The 24,172-nt window shown below is 45.2% G+C and overlaps 1 protein-coding gene across 1 annotated transcript; it reads right to left on the bottom strand.

Annotated features, from left to right (window-relative positions):
• Positions 1-5,351: 5,351 nt before the first annotated feature.
• LOC141173057 (transmembrane protease serine 3-like) lies at positions 5,352-23,786 on the bottom strand. Its single transcript, XM_073657692.1, has 14 exons — positions 23,511-23,786; positions 23,253-23,306; positions 20,832-20,943; positions 20,507-20,644; positions 20,080-20,223; positions 18,698-18,842; positions 17,548-17,670; positions 15,071-15,114; positions 13,710-13,875; positions 13,460-13,629; positions 12,161-12,256; positions 10,781-10,923; positions 6,277-6,429; positions 5,352-5,421 (listed from the first exon to the last, which is right to left on the bottom strand). Exons 1-14 carry the CDS (start codon positions 23,520-23,522, stop codon positions 5,401-5,403), a joined length of 1,521 nt encoding a protein of 506 aa, XP_073513793.1. The 5' UTR covers positions 23,523-23,786; the 3' UTR covers positions 5,352-5,400.
• Between the last annotated feature and the right edge of the window lie 386 nt (positions 23,787-24,172).

Genomic DNA, 24,172 nt, shown 5'->3' on the forward strand with positions numbered 1-24,172 from the left:
CTGTCCGGCCGTATTAAAGATGAACTCGCTGGTCGGGACATACCTACCACTCTCGACGACTTAATAACTCTTGCCACCCGGATTGACATCCGGTTTCAGGAACGCGCTAAAGAGGTCACCCGTGAGAGGAGGTTTCCACGTCTAGCCTCTACCTTTCAGAAACCTGTCACTTCTCCCGCTACTCCCCAGGCGCACTCACCCGAGCCTATGCAGGTCGACCAGACCAAGATGGTCAAAACCCGTCAAGAGTTACGCCGTGCCGAGGGGAGCTGCTTCTACTGTGGCAGTAAGGAGCACCGGATCCGTTCCTGCCCGGAGAGGACGGGAAACGCCTGTGTCTAGGATCGCTCAGAGAGGTCGTCCTAGACAAGAGTAAACCCTCTCCATCTCTGTTGCTGTCGGTCTCTATCATCTGCGGGGAGAACCGTTATTTTGAACTAGCCCAACTTGGCTCTGGAGCTGCCAGAAATCTCATTTCTCAGTCTCTGGTAGAGAAATACCGCATTCCCACCAAACCTCTAGCTGTACCCTTATCTGTCGCTGCCGTGGATGGGGGCCTCTTACCACATCCCATCCAACTCATCACCGAATCCATAACCCTGCAGGTGGGAATGCTGCACTCTGAGAGCATCTTCTTTCATGTTCTGCCTGGACTCTCTCACGCCCTATTGCTAGGCCTACCTTGGCTTCAGAAACATGCACCCGTGCTTGATTGGCAGACCGGAGAAGTCCTTCGCTGGGGACAGGACTGCCATAAGACTTGTTTAGTTCCCGTCCATCCTGTCCGTCCTTCTCCTACTCCAGCCAATCTACCTGGTCTTCCGGCTCCTTATTGGTCGTATGCGGACGTCTTTAATAAAAAGGAGGCAGAGACATTACCCCCTCATAGACCATACGACTGCCCAATCGACCTAATGCCCGGCGCTACTCCTCCCCGTGGGCGCATTTACCCTTTGTCCACTGCTGAGACCCGATCCATGTCAGAATATATTGAGGAGAATCTGGCCCGGGGATTCATCCGGAAATCTACTTCCCCGGCGGGAGCAGGCTTCTTCTTCGTCAAAAAGAAGGATGGCTCACTCCGTCCCTGTATAGACTATAGAGGCCTTAACCAGATCACGGTGAAGAATAAATACCCCATTCCGCTCATTCCGGAATTATTTGACCGTCTGAGGGGGGCTAGAATCTTCACCAAGCTGGACCTCCGTGGGGCGTATAACCTGGTCCGTATCCGTCAGGGGGATGAATGGAAGACGGCATTCAACACCCGGGACGGCCACTATGAATACCTGGTAATGCCCTTCGGTCTCTGTAATGCTCCCGCCGTCTTTCAAGAGTTGGTCAATGACATCTTCCGGGACCTTCTCTACTCCTGCGTAGTGGTGTACCTGGACGACATCTTGGTCTTCTCTCCGGATCTCCCCACACACCGGAGGGATGTTCGTCAGGTTCTGCTCAGGCTCAGGCAGAACCACCTCTACGCTAAATATGAGAAGTGCCTCTTTGAGCAGACCTCGGTTCCGTTTTTGGGCTACATAATTTCTCAGACCGGCCTACGAATGGATCCTGAGAAACTGTCTGCCATCGAGAAGTGGCCTCGACCAGAGGGGTTGAAGGCTATTCAGCGGTTCCTGGGCTTCGCCAACTACTACCGCCTCTTCATACCGCACTTCTCTTCCCGGACTGCCCCAATCTCTGCGCTCACCCGTAAGGGCACTTATCCCAGAGAATGGCCGCCCGAAGCTGAGGAAGCCTTTCTTTCCTTAAAACAGGCTTTCTCTTCCGCCCCGGTGCTGCATCGCCCGGACGGCAACAAGCAATTCTTCCTGGAAGTTGACGCCTCCTCCTCTGGAGCCGGAGCGGTACTTACCCAAAAATCGTCTTCCGGGAGAATGGTAACTTGCGGCTTCTTCTCCAAACTCTTCTCCTCTTCCGAGCGCAACTATTCTATAGGAGACCGAGAATTATTGGCCATTAAGCTGGCATTGGAGGAGTGGCGTTACCTGCTCGAGGGGACTCTTCACCCAGTAATAATTTACACGGACCACAAGAACTTGGCTTACCTCCAGAGTGCCCAGAGACTTAACCCGCGCCAAGCCCGGTGGTCCTTGTTTTTTGCTCGCTTTGATTTTGTTCTTCATTTTCGCCCGGCTGACAAAAACATCAAAGCTGACGCCTTGTCCCGATCCGTCCTGGTGTCTGATCTTGAGGAGGAACCTAAACACATCATCGATCCCGCCAGAGTAATGCAGGTGGCCCCCGTGAGTCTAAATCGTCTCCCTCCCGGTAACACGTTCGTAACGGTACCTGATCGGGAGAAGATCCTACACTGGGGTCACTCGTCTAAGCTTGCTGGCCATGCCGGTCAGAAAAAGACCCTCCAGCTTATCACCCGGCACTACTGGTGGCCTACCCTGCACAAGGACGTAATAGACTTTGTTTCTGCCTGTGTGTCCTGCACCCGCAACAAGGTTCCGAGACACCTGCCAGCCGGTCGCCTCCTTCCTCTTCCAGTACCTGCTGCCCCCTGGCAGCATATAGCTATGGACTTCATAACAGATCTCCCTGTCTCTGCCGGTTGTATGGTCATTTGGGTGGTCGCTGACCGCTTTTCCAAAATGGCTCATTTCATTCCCCTGCCAGGCCTCCCGTCTGCACCCGAGCTGGCTAAAGACTTTATCCGCCACATCTTCCGTCTCCATGGCCTGCCCCTCCACATCGTGTCGGATCGTGGGGTTCAGTTCACCTCACTCTTCTGGAGAGCCACATGTAAGTTGCTAGACGTCACCCTGGACTTCTCCTCCGCTTACCACCCACAGTCCAATGGTCAAGTGGAGCGGATCAATCAGATCCTGACCAGTTACCTCCGGCACTTCGTTAATGCCCACCATTCAGACTGGGTGGATCTCCTGCCATGGGCCGAATTCTCTTACAATAATCACGAGAGCGAATCTTCCTCCAGATCCCCGTTTTTTGTAGTCTTCGGTCAGCATCCTCGGATCCCATTTCCCGTCTCCACCTCGGTGGACAATCCGGCTGCGGAATCTCTCGTTAGCAAATTTTCCTCCATTTGGGAGAGTACCTGATCCGCACTCCTTCAGTCGTCCGAGCGGATGAAAAAACACGATGACAAAAAACGCCTGGATCCTCCACAATTCCGTCCTGGAGATAAAGTCTGGCTCTCGTCCAAGTATGTCCGGCTCAAGATTCCTTCCTACAAGTTAGGGCCTCGGTTCATCGGCCCACTAGAAGTTATCAAACAAATCAACCCAGTGGCCTATAAATTGAAACTCCCGGCCAACTTGCGGATCCCTAACTCCTTCCATGTGTCTCTCCTCAAACCCGTGGTACTTAACTCTTTTTCCAAGTCTACAGGTACGCCTCCTGCTCCGGTTTCCGCTGAAAACGAGTTTGAGGTAGAGAACATTCTGGCCACCAAAAGGGTAAGAGGAAAAACCTTTTTTTCTGGTACATTGGAAGGGGTTTGGTCCTGAGGAGAGAACGTGGGAGCCCCGGGAGAACATCCATGCCCCTCTCATCCTTGATAAATTTCTGTCTGGCCTAAAAAAGGGGGGACCTAAAGGGGGGGGGGGATATAGCGTCGGCGTCCCTGCCTCCTGCTAGGCAGGGACGCTGTTCCCCTCACCTCTCCACTCCGTGCCCGGCGTCCTCCTCCCGCTCTGCTGGCAGCGCGCGCTGCTTCCCGGCCACTGTGCTTAGGGCGCTCGCTCCCCCTCTCTTAAAGGGGCCGCGCGCGCCGTCCTAAGGAGTCCCCGGCCAATGGCCGGAGGACCTCACCATATATAAGGCACCTCCTCCAAAATGGAGGTGCCCGAGCAATGTTGTTGCAAAGCCTTCACTCTGCTTCAGCCCTCAGGTCCCGTTACCAGTTACCTGCCAGTCACCTGCCAGATTCCTGCTTGATACCTGCCTGATATCCGTTTACCTGCTTGCAAGCCTGCGGTCCGACGGTCTGCCTTCCGACACCTGTCAGTCTGTCTATGGACCAGCCTGCCTGCTCACCTGGGAGCGCTCACCTGCTACCTGCCTGCTAGCCTACCTGGAGGCTCTGCCATCACTTGCCGTGACCACCTGCCTGTCCAGAGACTCTTGCCCGCTCACCTGGGAGCGCTCACCTGCTACCTGTCTGCTAGCCTACCTGGAGGCTCTGCCGTCACTTGCCGTGACCACCTGCCTGTCCAAAGACTCTCGCCCGCTCACCTGGGAGCGCTCACCAGCCACCTGCCTGCTGTCCTTCTACCCAGAGACTGTCCCTGTCACTTGCCGTGAGTACCCGTCCTCTACCCAGAGACTGTCCCTGTCACTTGCCGTGAGTACCCGTCCTCTACCCAGAGACTGTCCCTGTCACTTGCCATGACTACCTGGCCGTCTTCCCCAGGAGCCACCCGCTTCCTTACAAGGACCGCCCCCTTGTATAGTTGCTCAGAGGTTCCGCCTCCCAGACCCGTTACAACGGCGCAATGACAGCACATACTCATGGCACAAAATGACGGTGCAATGACGGGTGTACTGACAGCGCAATGACGGCATATGCTAATGGCACGTACTGATGGCACAAACTGACTGCACAATGATGGGGTGTACTGACGGCACAATGAGGGCACATACTGACCACGCAATGATGATATGTAAGGTATGTTCAAATAATGTCCTGCAAACCTGATGATTAGTCTAGGCCCAGGTTCACAGATATTGGTCGTAGCTTGTTGATCTTTATCACTATAAATGACCTTGTGTCTATTGAATATGATCTCCGCTGGGCACCCAGTTCTCCAAACTTTGAAGGAGTCTGTTTCCCATTTCATAATGTATGAGTTGCCTGACCCTTGTCGTGGATTTTTTCTATCATTTCTCATAATTATATTATATTATTATGTCCATTGTATAGGGAATAAGTGGCTCACGATACAGACCCTAAAGGCAGGTGACTGACTCCCTCATATGGGAATGTCTTCTTGGGTCCACGACCATACCAGACCTTGGCTCCACGACCATACCAGACCTTGGCTCAACGACCATACCAGACCTTGGCTCCACGACCATACCAGACCTTGGCTCATCGAAAGCTCCTCTGGCCCATTCTGTCTCTAGTCAACCATTTCCATGTTTATTGCTCCCTTAAAGTGAACCTCACCCTTTCTGGAGCCTCAGGACGCTGCTGCTATGTACTAAATATAGTATTATGGGAAGGAACAAGTGCTGTACAGAGGTATACTACAGGGGGTCAGTTGTTTGTCACCCTGCATCGCTGTTACTTCAGCTCAAGCAGTGGCCGGCGGAACTACAGATCCCATCAATCATATGACGCACAAACACAAGACATGACGACTGATGTGCTTTATTGTATACAAATATAATAGTCAATGGATCGTCTTCTTATCACGGGATTTCGCTGTCGGTCTGAGGAGAAAATAGCACTGATAAAAACGTCATCTCGACATGCATAAACCAAGCTCTATGGACAGAAAAATTAAAAAGAGTTACAGGTATCAGAAAATGGAGATACAAAACAAAATAATTGTTTTATAAGTTTCCAAATTTTACTTAAAACCCACTAAAATAATAAAATAAAAGACTATAAAAGTTTGGTTTCGCCGTAATCATACAAAGAGTCGCTTTGTCAAGTCATTTTTACTGCACTATTAACGGCGTAAAAACAAAAAACAATGGCTGAATTGTTTTTTTTTCACAATTTTTTCAGCACATCAAAAGCTAAAGTGAATGGTATCATTAAAAACGACATCTCCTTCAGCAAAAAATAAGCCCTTATTGATGGACAGAAATGAAAAAGTTACAGCTCCTGGAAGTAGAGGAGGAAAAAACGAAAATTGAATGCAGCAGGATGGAAGGAGTTGGAGAGCCATGATGGTTTGTTATTTTACATGACAGGTTCCCTTTAAGGACATACTGGGCATTGTAGGTTCATCAAATACAATTGTATATAGGCCTGACTTGACATTACAATTGATTGCTGTACTAAGCTGAGTTATGTAGTCACGTACTGATAGTGGTTCTGGTGACGTAAACATGTACTGATGATGGTACTGATGTTGTATTTACTGATTGTGGTTCTCTTGATGTATTTATGTACTAATCATGGTTCTAGTGACACATTAATGTATAATAGTAGTTCTGGTGATGTATTTATATACTGAAGGTGGTTTTGGTAATGCATTTAACTACTGATGTTCTGGTGCTGTATTCATGTTGGAGCTGTTGCATTGATGCCCACGAGCATCACGGATTATAACCCACCTGGAGGCGGTGATACACCCAGTCCAGGAGCGTGGTGAGATTGGTGTAGACTCCCGGCCGATTGGGTCTCCCACAACCTTCTCCCCAGCTGACAATGCCGACCTGCCACCATAAGTCGCCCTCCTGGCAGACGAGAGGACCCCCACTGTCTCCCTGCGAAAGAGAAGAAAAATAACATCCCAGTTATAGTCAATCCTGTTCATGAACCAGGAAGCTCCGGTTATCACCCTGTTATCTACGAACCGAGAAAACAATATGTTTGATTAGTTCTAATGATTTTATCATTTAGATTAGGTGTGGGTTTATGGCTTCATTATTGAGTAGCCAGCCAGGAAGCCATGAGGAAAAACGTCATCTATAGGTATACAGAAAGGCCAGAGAGGACAAGGGTCAGAGATTTGGTTACATACCATTCACCTCACCATCGAATAAGGACCCTTTGCAAAAAAAAAACATTCACTGCAGTCTCAGAGGTTGGACACCCACTGATCATAAAGCTATGGCATCCTAGCAATATGCTGTGACTTTATAAGATGGTAGTGTAAGGAGATGGACATGTTGTACAGATGGCACTGAACTTGAAGTTCGTAAAGGTGGTTAGTGGCGCAGAACGATGGGAAGGTCCCGTTCATTTTGGGCGTAAGAAGAGCAAAAGGACGACAAATGGTGTCCAGCCTTTCAGAGATTACGCCTACCTGAAGTAGAATTGGAACTGTAAGTGCCAGGGTACAGTGAGGCGTGGCCATTGTAGGAAAACAAAATGGAAGGAAAACGCCCGCCCAATAAGGTGTGGCTCAAGGGAATGGGAAGAGAAGTTAGAGAAACCGGATGGTGGGCCAGGGAAAGGTGAAGCCGTGATGGGCTCCATGGGGTGAAAGAGATGGCGCCATTTGTGGGTTGTAAGTTGGAGAAGTTAGAGCAGTGCGGAAGAGCGAAAGAGAAAGGATTAACAATGGCAGAGTGAGAGTTATAGCAGGTGAAGGGAGGCCTGGCGCGGGCTGAGCCAGTCGAGGAAAGGATCGGACGAGGACGGTTGCTCCAACTAATGCCGATGATGGAGGCAGAGGTGAGGCCAGGCAGCCTGATGGAGAAGGCGGAGGCCGGGCACAAGCAGAGAGCTGAGCCGCTGACGGCAGCCTGGTTCATAGCCCGCAGACAGGCCAAGCGCCTTACGGGCTCAGACGCTGTGGGTTCCCCATCAAACCCAGAAGTGGTCCCCAGCCCTGGATGAGCGCCACCTGGCACTAAGGCACAGTGAAACCCCAGCATCGTCCGAGATAAGAGACCGGAGGAAACAGTGCTGGCCCAGCTGGCTGGCCTTGGAAGCGAAGACTTGCTCGGCAGATAACACGGGGACTGATCTTGTACTTCAACCGCAAGAGGGGGTACGGGATCCTGGAGGAGGAGCATACCAAACACACGGTCTAGGTTAACGCTCGATCTGTGTGGCGCAGTTGCGGCACCCCCCCTAAAGAAGACACGGATCCGCGTGTTGAGTAAAGGACTTTTGCTAGCTGAACAGTAGTATCAAGCTGGTTTGTGGTGAAGTTGTGAGGAACAATGAAGAAAGAGAAAAGGGACTAAATTTGTGTGAGGAAAATGTTGCACAGAAACATTTGAGAAGATATGTAACCCCTATCTACTGTGTATATTATTATATTATTTAGACTGGTGATCTCCCTCCTTGAACTATACATCCGGTCCTGGCCGACCAGCAACATGGGGAACATGCGGTCTGCAGCACAAGTCTACACACCCAGCCAGGACCCCCACCTTCATGTAATGTGCCAGGGTGTAAGAGACGAGTGCCTCGCCCACTGCTACCGCCTCACACTACGTTACAGTAGTATCCCTTTAAATGCAGCCAACAAATCTACAGCAAACTTGGTGCAGATTTTGCTCCCTGCAAGAAAGGAAAATGCAGCACAATGTGCATGGTGCGGGGCTAACGGTCCTCAGCATGTCCTGACCTCTCCGCAACGTTTGAAAAAAGCCCTTCACTTGCGTTGGTTTTCTGCACAGAATTTTGCATATTTTATATGTGAACAGAGTTTGAGGAGGAATAAAATTTAATGCAAAAAGATGTACAATCTGTATAAAGGGGAAAAAAAATAAACCGAAGTGTTAGCGGTATGTGGTATATAGTGCACAAGGTACGGCAGCGGAGACGATGAGATAAGAGGATCAATACACGACTGTGATAAGGAGATTAATGTGTTATGTAGAACAATCGGATTATATCATTCCGTCATTTACATGGATGAAAGTGCAATCGATTCCTCCTTGTATTCCCATCACTGCGGCTATCATCCTGTACACACTGCACTATGTCCTAGTGCGGAGACCGCTCAGCCCGGCCACACACTGACTAAAGACAGACATTATATACTCATTTTTCTATTTAATGCAGCAGCTGAGGTGTATTATGAGGTTCTGCAGCAGCTGAGGTGTGTTATGATGTTCTGCAGCAGCTGAGGTGTATTTTGAGGTTCTGCAGCAGCTGAGGTGTATTATGATGTCCAGCAGCAGCTGAGGTGTATTATGATGTTCTGCAGCAGCTGAGGTGTATTTTGAGGTTCTGCAGCAGCTGAGGTGTATTATGATGTCCAGCAGCAGCTGAGGTGTATTATGATGTTCTGCAGCAGCTGAGGTGTATTTTGAGGTTCTGCAGCAGCTGAGGTGTTTTCTGTATCCTGCATGTTAGTCAGTCAGCAGTTGATACAGGAGAATGAGCGTCCTGAGACATTGACCTGTGACCTCCCTCTCCTGCAGGAGGAGATAAGCAGTGCCTTCCTGTTGCCGCTTATTTCCGTGTTCTGACATTAGACTGTAATACTAATATACAGTGCATTGTGAAAGTATTTGGCCCCCTTGAACTTTTCTACCTTTTGCCACATTTCTGGCTTCAAACATAAAGATATAAAATTCTATTTTTTTGGGCAGAATCAACAACAAGTGGGGCACAATCGTGAAGTGGAACGAAATTTATTGGATATTTTAAACTTTTTTAACAAATTAAAAACTGAAAAGTGGGGCGTGCAATATTATTCGCCCCCCTTGAGTTAATACTTTGTAGCGCCACCTACTGCTGCGATTACAGCTGCAAGTCGCTTGGGGTATGTCTCTATCAGTTTTGCACATCGAGAGGCAGAAATTCTTTCCCATTCTTCCTTGCAAAACAGCTCGAGCTCATTGAGGTTGGATGGAGGGCGTTTGTGAACAGCAGTTTTCAGCTCTTTCCACAGATTCTCGATTGGATTCAGGTCTGGACTTTGACTTGGCCATTCTAACACCTGGATATGTTTATTTTTGAACTATTCCATTGTAGATTTTGCTTTATGTTTGGGATCATTGTCTTGTTGGAAGATAAATCTCCATCCCAGTTTCAGGTCTTTTGCAGACTCCAACAGGTTTTCTTCCAGAATGGTCCTGTATTTGGCTCCGTCCATCTTCCCATCAATTTTAACCATCTTCCCTGTCCCTGCTGAAGAAAAGCAGGCCCAAACCATGATGCTGCCACCACCATGTTTGACAGTGGGGATGGTGTTTTGAGGGTGATGAGCTGTGTTTCTTTTACGCCAAACATATCGTTTTGCATTGTAGCCAAAAAGTTTGATTTTGATTTCATCTGACCAGAGCACCTTATTCCACTTGTTTGGTCTGTCTCCCAGGTGGCTTGTGGCAAACTTCAAACAAGACTTTTTATGGATTTCTTTGAGAAATGGCTTTCTTCTTGCCACTCTTCCATAAAGGCCAGATTTGTGCAGTGTACGACTGATTGTTGTCCTATGGACAGACTCTCCCACCTCAGCTGTAGATCTCTGCAGTTCATCTAGAGTGATCATGGGCCTTTTGGCTGCATCTCTGATCAGTCTTCTCCTTGTTCGACATGAAAGTTTAGAGGGACGGCCGGGTCTTGGTAGATTTGCAGTGGTCTGATACTCCTTCCATTTCAATATGATCGCTTGCACAGTGCTCCTTGAGATGTTTAAAACTTGGGAAATCTTTTTGTATCCAAATCCGGCTTTAAACTTCGCCACAACAGTATCTTGGACCTGCCTGGTGTGTTCCTTGGTCTTCATGATGCTCTCTGCACTTGAAACAGAACCCTGAGACTATCACAGAGCAGGTGCATTTATACCGAGACCTGATTACACACAGGTGGATTCTATTTATCATTACCAGTCATTTAGGAGAACATTGGATCATTCAGAGATCCTCACTGAACTTCTGGAGTGAAAGTAAAGGGGCCGAATAATATTGCACGCCCCACTTTTCAGTTTTGAATTTGTTAAAAAAGTTTAAAATATCCAATAAATTTCGTTCCACTTCACGATTGTGTCCCACTTGTTGATTCTTCCCCCAAAAATTAGAATTGTATATCTTTATGTTTAGAGCCAGAAATGTGGCAAAAGGTAGAAAAGTTCAAGGGGGCCAAATACTTTCACAATGCACTGTAAATGTCATTTACAGACGTCTCCATTGTGAATATAACATTCGGTACCTGACACGAGTCCACCTTTCCATCAAGATATCCAGCACATAACATGCGGGCACTGATCAGCCCCGGGTAATATGAGGACTGGTTACACAGCTGGTTGCTGATCAGATGCACCTTGGCTTCTCGGAGAACCGGAGACAATTGCCCTGAAATAATGAAGACAGTAAAAATAAAATTATTAAGACGTGGACATTCGGTGCTAAACTAAATCTAAGCCTGGATCACCTCCTCGGCCCTTACACCCCATACCCATTAGATTGTGCTAGTCTCCACAGCTTTATTTGGGAGAGGCAAGGATCATGCATTCGGACGGTAACCCCTGGGAGATCCGGCCATTTATCAAATTTCCTCCCTTTCTTCCAAGAGCCATTACTTTTTCCTTTTTTTTCGGTCAACAGAGGTGTATAGTTTTTATCATTATCAAAAGATGATTTAAACTTTTCGATTTTTGTTTTGTGTATATATATATATATATATATATATATATATATATATATATATATATATATATTTATTTATATATATATATATATATTTTTATAGTTATATTTTAAATATTCCCTAATTTTTTCCTTAGTACTTTTAGAACATACATGTAAAACTCTGGCCTGTGAGCCAAATCTGGCCCACAGGGTTGTTTTATTTGGCCCACAACAACAGAACCACCACCCCTATGTGGAGCCATTATTTTATATGGAGGACCTTGAGGGACCAATTATTCTGTATGGATGACCTCGTGGAACCCATTGTTCTGAATGGAGGACCTTGTGGGGCCCATTATGCTGTATTGATGACCTTGAGGGGGCCATTATTCTGTATGGAGAACTATGTGGAGCCCATTATTCTGTATGGAGGACTATGTAGGGCCCATTATTCTGTATGTAGGACCTTGGGGGCCCAATATACTGTATACTGGATGGCCCCCACACCGACTTTATCCAAGTTTTTCATTTTGGCCCTCGGTGTATTTGAGTTTGATATCCCTGTTTTAGAAGGTCTTGAACTTGTAAGTTTACTGTTTCTTGTGTGTCTATTTTCTATGAAGTCCGGATGAAGGCTGGGGGCATCATAGGTGTGCAAACATGGCAGACACTAGGCCGTCCTCCAGCTGCCATGAGAATGAATTTAGAGATGGATCGTATGAACTCACCCAACATCCCGTTATCTCTGAACCGAGAAAAAAAAAATTCCATTAGTCCTAATGATTTTATAATTTAGATTAAGCACGCTTTTATGGCTCCATTATTGAGCAGTCTGACCGAAAGCATTTTACTGCCATGGTGAAAAATGTCAACTGTAGGTATATAGAGGGATCAGATAGGACAAGGATCAGAGGCCGGGTTACATACCATTCAGGTCTACCATTGCACCCCGTCACCTTACCTCCTTCACTCACGTGTCCCCAACCGCTGATCCAACAGTTGCCCCATGTTTGGAACTGCTGACGTGTTCGGGGTAGACACACGGGCCGGAGGGTCTCTGCAGGAAAGAGAAGTCTAAGAGAAGTGACAACAAGCAACAAAAAATGTTATCATATACATATAAAACAAACAGGAATATTTGGGGAATAAAAAATGTGAGAAATATATAAAGAACTCTCGTGGCTCTCATGACAGCAGCTACCCTTCTTAGAAAACTCCACTGCACTTAACTATTGCTGTAAGGCAACTGTCTCCAGCAGGACCTCTCCCCCACTGCTCTGTCTCCAGCAGGAGCTCTCCCCCACTGCTCTACCTGCAGCAGGAGCTCTCCACCACTGCTGTCTACTGCAGGAGCCCTCCACCACTGCTTTGTCTACTGCAGGAGCCCTCCACCACTGCTCTGTCTACTGAATGAGCTCTCCCGCACTGCTCCATCTCCAGCAGGAACTCTCCTCAACTGCTCTGTCTCCAGCAGGAGCTCTCCTCAACTGCTCTGTCTCCAGCAGAAGCTCTCTACCACTGCTCTGTCTCAAGCAGGACCTCTCACGTACTGCTCTGTCTCCAGCAGGAGCTCTCCTCAACTGCTCTGTCTCCAGCAGGAGCTCTCTACCACTGCTCTGTCTCAAGCAGGAACTCTCACCTAAAGCTCTGTCTCCAGCAGGAGCTCTCCTCCACTGCTCTGTCTCCAGCAGGAGCCCACCAGCACTACTCTGTCTGCATGAGCTTTCACCAACTGCTCTGTCTCTAGCAGGAGCTCTCCACCACTGCTCTGTCTCTACCAGGAGGTCTCCACCACTGCTCTGTCTCTAGCAGGAGGTCTCCTCCACTGCTCTGTCTCCAGCAGGAGCCCACCAGCACTACTCTGTCTGCATGAGCTTTCACCAACTGCTCTGTCTCTAGCAGGAGCTCTCCACCACTGCTCTGTCTCTACCAGGAGGTCTCCACCACTGCTGTCTCTAGCAGGAGGTCTCCTCCACTGCTCTGTCTCCAGCAGGAGCTCTTCTCAACTGCTCTGTCTCCAGCAGGAGCTCTCCTCAACTGCTCAGTCTCCAGTAGGAGCTCTTCTCCAGTGCTCGATTACCAATAAAGCAATAATAGACAAGACATGCTAAGCTCCAAAAATGGAAGAATTTCTGGGGAAAGTGAGGTAGAGTAGGAAGTAATACAACCTGTGGACAGGTACAGCAGTTTTTGGAAGAAAGCAGCCATGTTTTTCTACATATTAATTTAAATTATAAACCACAGCAGGGCTTCAACTTACCTGAAAATCCCATGGGCTGACTAGTTTTAAGCAGAGCGACATCATAGTCATTGGTTTCTGGGTTGTACAGCCCATTGTAGTAGATGCTCCGGACCGAGTGAGAGGTTGATGGGTTGAGGGAGGCAGAACCAGCATGGACCTTCCACCTCGCCACGGTGAGAAAGTTGGACCTGTAAGATATGACATCATACCCCATCAGTATGGAGAAGGCTCCACCGTACATCTCAACATAGATGAGCCGACTACTCACAGGACAAAGCAGTGGGCCGCACTCATCACCCATTGGGACGAAATGATAGACCCTCCGCACACATGCCGTCCATCCCAACGCAGGCTGACCTGCCATGGCCAACGTCCCCAGGGTGATGGAGATCCTCCAACTATACGCTGGCTTTCAGCGGAAGAATGACCGCAGTCTACACAAAGAGGTTAGAAGAAAGGAGCAGTGAAAGCCCAAGAAAATAACCAGCGGCCACATTTGCCCATCTGTTTGGTAAAAAGGAAGGTGCAGAAGCAATCAGCCTCCAAGACTGAAGAAGGCTTCTCAGACTTTTATTTTCAGCTCGTAGGAGATCAGTGTTCGGCTCATTGCTTCTGCCCCTCAGATTTAGCGATCCTGGGGTCTCATTATCTGTAAATCCCACTGATCAAAACTTCTAACATGTCTCTATACCCTGATCCCCTTTATTGGTGGGTTGTCCGCTTCCTATAAACAAGGAGAAGTCAGACGCTAATGGGTTACGAACAAAGACTTATTCCAGAGATTGAGGTCGTCCTCCATGACTGAGGTCGTCCTCCGGCGTATTAAAGGGACGGTACACCTAAAAATGCATTTATTCATGTGCATAGGATAATTTTGTGCTGATTAATTCCTAAGGATAGGGCGACAACTTTTTTAAAGGGGTTGTCCATCACTGGACAACCCCTGTTTAATTAATTCAAGAGCCACATAGAACATAAAAACAATGGATACTCACCTCCCGCAGTGGTGACATTCCAAAGATGTCGGCAGTGCTGTGCCTGGAATTGTCATGTAACCGCTGCAGCCAATCAGTGTCCGCTGACCAGCTGCAGTTCATCTATATTCCTTCAGATGAAATCGTAAAGGCTGGAAAGCTTTTGCTGTGTTTAACTTCTTAAGGTGCCACTTTCACTATTGACCGTGGCTTCTAAGGAGTTTGACAGAGGAAGATTGCTCCCACTGTCAGCTCTTTACTCCCATAGCATAACAATGGCTTCCTGCTTTGCCATATACCGATCCCCATAAGCTTCTGCCAGAAGCAGGATCTGATAGGCTGCCTGTCAGTGTAAGATTGCCGTCAATCTAGCATCACTGACATACAACTCAAGCCCTCATACAGCTACGTAGATGACAGATGGCTGGTGTTGATTTGATAGTGACTGCAGTTATGAATACCGATTCTGCACTAGTCTACCAACTCCATCTAGTGGTCAGAAAGTATACTGCATTTGCCATGGATTTCACAGGTGATTTCAAGATTGAAATCCGCAATGAAAATCCACTTCTCTGCTACCACTCCTGATTACTCCTTGCCCCAGTCCTGACGTCTGAGATTCCCATAAATCTTCTTTTTTTGCTTTCCTTCTCACCTGTGCAGTGTAGAGATATGCCCTCTTCATTGGGACACGTCTCTCTGCAAGAAAAAAAAAAGTGGGACGCGTCACTGCACAGAACAGAGTCCACGGGCGGCGGCTGTAGGGCTCATACACATCTGCGGCAATAAAATCAGTTCGATGTTGTTCCTGAAAAGTCGGACGAGTGTCATGCAAGTACAATGTGACTTTTCTCACCTACCATCCGTATGACATGCGATTATAACATTAGCTTTTACATAGAGTAATTCTCTATATCATTTAAAGATAGTTTTCTAAGTAAATATTCTTTAATACATATAGATAATAGATAGATGATAGATAATAGATAGATAATAGATAGATGATAGATAATAGATAGATGATAGATAATAGATAGATAATAGATAGATTAATTGATAGATGATAGATATATGATAGATAGATAGATAATAGATAGATAATAGATAGATAGATAATAGATAGATAATAGATAGATAGATAATAGATAGATAGATGATAGATAGATGATAGATAATAGATAGATAATAGATAGATAGATAATAGATAGATAATAGATAGATAGATAATAGATAGATATATAATAGATAGATGATAGATAATAGATAGATAGATGATAGATAGATAATAGATAGATTAATTGATAGATGATAGATATATGATAGATAGATAATAGATAGATTAATTGATAGATGATAGATATATGATAGATAGATAATAGATAGATAATAGATAGATAGATAATAGATAGATAATAGATATAGATAGATAATAGATAGATAATAGATAGATAGATGATAGATAGATAATAGATAGATTAATTGATAGATGATAGATATATGATAGATAGATAATAGATAGATAGATAATAGATAGATAGATGATACATAGATAATAGATAGATAATAGATATAGATAGATAATAGATAGATAATAGATAGATAGATGATAGATAGATAATAGATAGATTAATTGATAGATGATAGATATATGATAGATAGATAATAGATAGATTAATTGATAGATGATAGATATATGATAGATAGATAATAGATAGATAGATAATAGATAGATAATAGATATAGATAGATAATAGATAGATAGATGATAGATAGATAATAGATAGATAATAGATAATAGATGATAGATAATAGATAGATAATAGATAGATAATGGATAGATGATAGATAGATGATAGATAATAGATAAATAATAGATATATAATAGATAGATAGATAATAGATGATAGATAATAGATAGATAATAGATAATAGATAGATGATAGATAATAGATAGATGATAGATAGATGATAGATAGATGATAGATAGATAATAGATATATAATAAATAATAGATAGATAACAGATAGATAATAGATAGAGATGATAGATAGATAATAGATAGATAGATATGTAGATAGATTATAGATAGATGGATAATAGATAGATGATAGATAATAGATAGATGATAGATAGATGATAGATAGATAATAGATATATAATAAATAATAGATAGATAACAGATAGATAATAGATAGAGATGATAGATAGATAATAGATGATAGATAATAGATAGATAATAGATAGAGATGATAGATAGATAATAGATAATAGATAGATAATAGATAATAGATGGATAATAGATAGATAATAGATAAAAATATGTGAGTTAGATATATAATCAGTGCTTTGCGTGTGTATCTTGCTGCACATGTATTTAAGTCATAAATAAATTAATGAAAAAAATGGCGTGGTGTCCCCATAATTTTTATTAACCAGCCGAGGGAAAGTGGACAGCTGAAGACTGATGTTTATAGCCTGGGAAGGGGGTTATAAATATGGAGCTTCCCAGGCTGTTCATTTCAGCTTACAGCTGTATACTTAGCTGTATATTACTTGTTATTAAAATCGGGGACAGCCAAAAAAATCCACCCCTATAATTAATAACCAGCAAAGCCTAGGGGGCTGATATTAATAGGCTAGGAAGGGGCCATGGATATTGGCCCGTCCCAGACTAACAACATCAGCTCTCAGCCGCCCCAGAAATGGCGCATCCATAAGATGCGCCAATTCTGGCGCTTTGGCGAGTCTCGTCTGATATACGCGGCCACTCGCAGCATGTTGTGATTTTTTTCTCAGTCCGATCTGAGAAAAAAATTCACAGATGAGCAGGGAATCATTGAATAACATCAGTAATAGTGCAATACGATTTTTTATCCGATTTCACTCGTCCGTTTTCACGCAGATGAGTATGAGCCCTTACATCACTCCATCCAACGCTCAGCATTGTGCTTGGTGATGTAAGGCTGCATGCAGCTACTCGGCCATAAAGCTCCCGGCGGGGGCGCAGTGTTTGTGCTAATGTTAATACCAGAGGATTTCTGGACTCTGCAGTTATGGGGGCAGAAGAGTTACAAGGTAGCAGTACAGCTTATGGAAATAGAGCGCCCCCTGGTGTCTGATTATATCACTTACACAGGATTTAGGAATCCATCCAGGTTACTCTGAGATCCGCTAGTTTTATTCATCACAGCAAAGGACTCCAGGCAGCCGGGCTCTGTGGCACCGAGAGGCAGCGGTGATGAGAATGCTGTGTGGCTGGTAAAGGGGAAAGAGGAAAGGCCGATTCTTGGGTTATTATGAAAGTTGTGCCAGAAACTGAAGTAATTGGAAAAAGAATGGTTAAAAGTAAAAGCCACATAGGAAGCTAAACCACAAGATGGATGGAGAGAGACACTCAGGTTGTGAAGGGTTAAGGGGTTGTCCACCATCTTTAGGGATAAACATCATTTTTTTACTATTGGGTTTTGTTAAAAATGTTACAACGTTCAATTTTTTCAAGCTCTTTATTTTCCTGCAAACTCAACTACGATGTGGTCTGTGGTCAGAAATCAGCTCAGGAGAAGACATGAAAAACGCTCAAAAGCGGGCTCACTGACAAATTCTCAGTTAACTCATTTTGCAGCCAGTTATAGATCGTGCAACACAATACATGCACTTGTAGGGCTTTGCTCATCTTCATAGATGGATAGAGCTGGTAATAACAATCACTTTTGCAATTTACTGCTTATTAAAATTTGCAACCGTTCTTAAGATATTAACACTTTTCTATTATTTACAACTCATTGCCTAGGCGACCGACCACTGCTGCTGTTTAGCTTTTAAGCACTGCGCTGGAGCTGGCCGGGATTAGGAGGAAGCAGTGAGCTCCAGATATCCTGGCTCGGCTTCAAACCGGTCATTACAAGCTCAATAGAAATTAGCTTGTAAGCACTGTGCATGTTTTGTTTTCTAGCAGCGGTGGTCGGTCTCCAAGGCAACTAGACATAAACAAAAGAAAAGCATTAATATCTAAAGAACGGCGGAGAATTTTAATAAGCAGTAAATTGCAAAATTGCTCGTATTTACAAGCTCTATCCGATAATACCCATTTACGAAAATGGGGAAAATCCCTTTAAGTAAAAAAAAATTGTCCCCAAAGGTGGACAAAACGCCATTGTTGGTGAATCAGCTCCTGTGTATATGCCGAAAAGTGGTGTAGTGGGTTAGGAGAAGGCATGGCTTCAAGAAAAAGCAAGACAGAGCAGAAGAGGAGACTGGAGGGGGCACAGCGCCCCGTTATTACCTATTGAACCCCAGTTCTCTGCACACCATCCAGCCATGGGCGGGCGTCCAGCCTTGGTGACACACAGTATAATACCTCCCGCTGTTCGCGCTGTACACCTGGAGCAGCGAGCGGCCCGTCAGCAGCAGGACCGGATTCTTGTACTCTGATAATACGAGCAGATGACACAATATTCACGATAATGTCCTCATGGGTAATAAATCTGCCAATATGGCCGCCCAATATGGTGACCTCTTGAGATGGGAACTCTAGCGCCACCAATTGGAAGTTTGCAATCCTAAAAAGTCAATATCGGACCTCGCCCTACGCCGACTTGGCGTTCTCCACATCGAAAAACACACACACACACAAAAAAAGGGCATCCATTTGATGTGTTATACTCTAGTCACACCCAAAGCTGCATCCAACATTCTTTTTAAAAGGGGTCTTTCCGTCTTGCAAAAGATCACATCCCATCACTTTACGATCAGGAAGTGTCAAACCCTTTGAATTCAAAGACTAAAGCGCTACCTTTTCCTGCACAGCAAATACATGGGACACTGCTGCGTCACCCTGAGCAGATGGGTGGTCATTTAGGGAAAAATAAGAAGTGGACTCAACTCTTCAGTTTTAGAATTGGTGGTCGGTCCCCAACTAATCATGACACAATGGCATATGGTTTTTAAGCTACCATGCTTTACATTTACAGCAACCTACATCACTGCAGCTCTTGAGGCTGCTGTCATGCCTTCCTGGGGGCGCTATAGTTTCAGTTTTAGGATCGGTAGCAGGATCCCAAAGGCAAGACCACCAAATAATCATGACATAATGGCATATGGTTTTTAAGCTACCGTGCATTATATTTATAGCAACCTACGTCACTCCAACTCTGGAGGCTGCTGTCATGGCTCTCTGGGGGCGTTATAGTTTCACTTTTAGGATCGGTAGCGGGATCCCAAAGGCCAGACCACCAAATAATCATGACATGATGGCATATGGTTTTTAAGCTACCGTGCATTACATTTACAGCAACCCACGTCACTCCAACTCTTCAGGCTGCTGTCATGCCTTTTGGGGGCGTTATTTTTTCAGTTTTAGGATCGGTGGCGGGATCCCAAAGGCAGGACCCCCAACTAATCATGACGTAATGGCATATGGTTTTAAAGTTACCATGCTTTACATTTACAGAAACCCGAATCACTCTAGCTCTTGAGGTTGCCGTCATGCCTTCCTGGGGGCGTCATATTTTCAGATTGAGAAAGTGCAAAAAAAAAAAAAAAATTGCACCAGTATCCATAGACCAGGTGGAAAATAAAGATGCAGCTTTGGAGGTGAACAGAGAAGAGAACACATTCTTTGCGAAACAACGATTGTGCATGCAATCATCACACCCCCATCCTCACCGCTGGCCAGGGTCCGATTGCTTGGCTGTCTGCTAGGTGGGCAGAGGTTGGCACCATCTGCTTGAGAACAGTTTATCGAGGGAGCGCAGGCCTCCAAATAGTCAGGACAGGCTCGCTGCACCGTAGGGTGATAAAAATACTGCACTGCGGAAAATGCCATCACCGCCAGTTAAAGAGCGAAGAGGAGATTTCAGTACAAAATATAAAAACTTTATTGCTCTACTGTTTAGTGATGCTCTTAGAAACCCTGCTGGATTACTGTTAGCTCTCAGGATCTCACTCCCATTCACTTGTATTGCGCTGTGGTGTGGCAGCGACACCTGACAAGGCCAAATTCGCCATTTATAGTTCTGATATCTTCTTAGCCCCCCATTACGCCGCGATTGTATGGACGCCCCCCCCCGTTATCAGGGTTTCTCTTACTTACAGATGAGAAGGACGGACAGAGACGCTGCTGCAATAGACAGGATGATGGAGACGTGGACGAGGATTCGGGACACACGATGCAGGGAGCACAGGGGCGACTTCTCCTCCGAACTGCACAAAGTCTCTGATCCAGGAACATCTGCTCCGGGGGAAAACTAACAAGTGTTATTCCATTTATCGCCACCAGGGTGGCGCCAGCACCAGGAAAAAAAGGGCAGGTATTAGTATGCATTGGGTAACCATGACATTCTGGAACATCCCAGAGCCGACCCACCTACACCCCAAATCTCCCACCAACCCCTCGCAATGCCCCGCTGTCCTCTCACTCTGATTCTGCAGGTCAGTCACTGTGGAGATGATGATGGCGGCCTCATCCCCCACCTGTACTGCACCGGCCTCCACTGACGCTTCTTCTCCGAAACTTGAGGGGATCACATCCTGATAATGTTACAAAAAAAAAAAGACGAGAACGGTAAAAAGCAAAATATGACGCATGGAAACTACCACTGGGGAATTAGTTGTGGTGGTGGCGTGTGTAACTCCACAGCCTGGTCAGGGGAAATCCACACATGGACTTCTCACAACCCAAAATAAGGAATTTAAGGGATTTACCATAAATATTTTTTGGCCTTTAACAGATAATATTCATACCAGACAAAGAAGCTATGAATTACTGGCAAATATATAGACAACCAAGCATTATACTCCAGAGCTGCACTCACTATTCTGCTGGTGGAGTCACTGTGTACATACATTACATTACTGATCCTGTACTGATCCTGAGTTACATCCTGTATTATACTCCAGAGCTGCACTCACTATTCTGCTGGTGCAGTCACTGTATACATACATTACATTACTGATCCTGTACTGATCCTGAGTTACCTCCTGTATTATACTCCAGAGCTGCACTCACTATTCTGGTGGTGCAGTCACTGTGTACATACATTACATTACTGATCCTGACTTACATCCTGTATTATACCCCAGAGCTGCACTCACTTTTCTGCTGGTGAAGTCACTGTGTACATATATTACATTACTGATCCTGAGTTACATCCTGTATTATACTCCAGAGCTGCACTCACTATTCTGCTGGTGTAGTCACTGTGTACATACATTACATTACTGATCCTGTACTGATCCTGAGTTACATCCTGTATTATACCCCAGAGCTGCACTCACTATTCTGCTGGTGCAGTCACTGTGTACATATATTACATTACTGATCCTGAGTTACATCCTGTATTATACTCCAGAGCTGCACTCACTATTCTGCTGGTGCAGTCACTGTGTACATACATTACATTACTGATCCTGAGTTACATCCTGTATTATACTCCAGAGCTGCACTCACTATTCTGCTGGTGCAGTCACTGTGTATATACATTATATTACTGATCCTGAGTTACATCCTGTATTATACTCCAGAGCTGCACTCACTATTCTGCTGGTGCAGTCACTGTGTACATACATTACATTACTGATCCTGAGTTACATCCTGTATTATACTCCAGAGCTGCACTCACTATTCTGCTGGTACAGTCACTGTGTACATACATTACATTACTGATCCTGAGTTACATCCTGTATTATACTCCAGAGCTGCACTCACTATTCTGCTGGTGCAGTCACTGTGTACATACATTACATTACTGATCCTGAGTTACATCCTGTATTATATTCCAGAGCTGCACTCACTATTCTGCTGGTGTAGTCACTGTGTACATACATTACATTACTGATCCTGAGTTACATCCTGTATTATACCCCAGAGCTGCACTCACTATTCTGCTGGTGCAGTCACTGTGTACATATATTACAGTACTGATCCTGAGTTACATCCTGTATTATACTCCAGAGCTGCACTCGCTATTCTGCTGGTGCAGTCACTGTGTACATACATTACATTACTGATCCTGAGTTACCTCCTGTATTATACCCCAGAGCTGCACTCACTATTCTGCTGGTGCAGTCACTGTGTACATACATTACATTACTGATCCTGAGTTACATCCTGTATTATACCCCAGATCTGCACTCACTATTCTGCTGGTGCAGTCACTGTGTACATACATTGCATTACTGATCCTCAGTTACATCCTGTATTATATTCCAGAGCTGCACTCACTATTCTGCTGGTGTAGTCACTGTGTACATACATTACATTACTGATCCTGAGTTACATCCTGTATTATACCCCAGAGCTGCACTCACTATTCTGCTGGTGCAGTCACTGTGTACATATATTACATTACTGATCCTGAGTTACATCCTGTATTATACTCCAGAGCTGCACTCACTATTCTGCTGGTGCAGTCACTGTGTACATACATTACATTACTGATCCTGAGTTACCTCCTGTATTATACCCCAGAGCTGCACTCACTATTCTGCTGGTGCAGTCACTATGTACATACATTACATTACTGACCCTGAGTTACATCCTGTATTATACTCCAGAGCTGCACTCACTATTCTGCTGGTGCAGTCACTGTGTACATACATTACATTACTGATCCTGAGTTACATCCTGTATTATACCCCAGAGCTGCACTCACTATTCTGCTGGTGCAGTCACTGTGTACATACATTACATTACTGATCCTGAGTTACATCCTGTATTATACCCCAGAGCTGCACTCACTATTCTGCTGGTGCAGTCACTGTGTATATACATTACATTACTGATCCTGAGTTAACTAAACAGATAAACACCCCAACCTTCCCCATCTAGCGCCTTCTACCTGTCTGCTGACGTCTTCTGGGAAAATATCAAATACGGAGATTCTTTTCGATACCTGTAAAATATTACAAAGTGAATGCGGTGAATGGAGGTGCCATCATGTAACACGGGCTCAGTGCTGCACTTTTTGGGGGCAGCATAAAAAAAAGAGTCAAAAATTTTGGCGCAAATGTGCAAGATCTGTTTTACACATCTTTGGCCACTTTAGTTTAGCAGAGGGATCGGGACCTTCCGTGGTCGGACAGACAGATCTACCTACCTTTGTCATCATGAGTGGCCATTCCACTGTCACTTGCTCTGCTTCTTCGCCGGGCTCTGCTGCATTAAAGGGCCATAAAGCGTAAGCCCTCTGTTCCCGATGTATCCGTCTCTCCCCGGCCACATAGCTCACATGCTAAAAAGACGCGGATTGTGGCTACAACCGATAGAAAATGGCCCCGGCTACTGTAAATGACAGCCTGACACAAAGCGGTGAGATCTTCCCTGTGCATGCTGGCCACATCCCGAGAAGACGAGCCATGGGTTATATCAGGTGTCCTCCACGAGTGTTCAGTTACCGGCCGGGCCATGATATACAGCTGTCTGCGTGATACACTGATACTATTGTAGTGCCGGCCGGAAATTACCACCAGTGTAAAAATATTATCTCATTCATCATTACCCTTTTGGGGTCCGTACGACTTTTCTGATCACTTTTATTCTATTTTTTGGGGCGATTCTGCCATTGTAATGTTTTTTTCACTGTATAGGACCAATATTATGATATTTTATCAGTTCGGATAGTTACGCGTGATCTGATAGCATAAAAGTCATTTTTTTTATTTTTTTTAGATATTTTTTACATTATGGGTAAAGAGAGGTGATAGGAAGTTTTATATATTTAAAAAAATATATGCAGTCATGGCCGAAGGTGTTGGCACC

Source organism: Phyllobates terribilis, unplaced genomic scaffold (genome assembly GCF_046119375.1).
Source record: "Phyllobates terribilis strain yellow unplaced genomic scaffold, ASM4611937v1 Scaffold_12__6_contigs__length_324123572, whole genome shotgun sequence".
Lineage (NCBI taxonomy): Eukaryota > Metazoa > Chordata > Amphibia > Anura > Dendrobatidae > Phyllobates > Phyllobates terribilis.

Bases quoted from the DNA above. Each gene is read 5' to 3' on its own strand.
- LOC141173057 (XM_073657692.1), bottom strand. The intron at 20,944-23,252 runs GTAGAAGGCGCT...TAACATTATCAG, and splicing joins CAGAAGACGTCAGCAGACAG to GATGTGATCCCCTCAAGTTT. The intron at 6,430-10,780 runs GTACCGAATGTT...TCTCTTTCGCAG, and splicing joins GAAAGGTGGACTCGTGTCAG to GGAGACAGTGGGGGTCCTCT.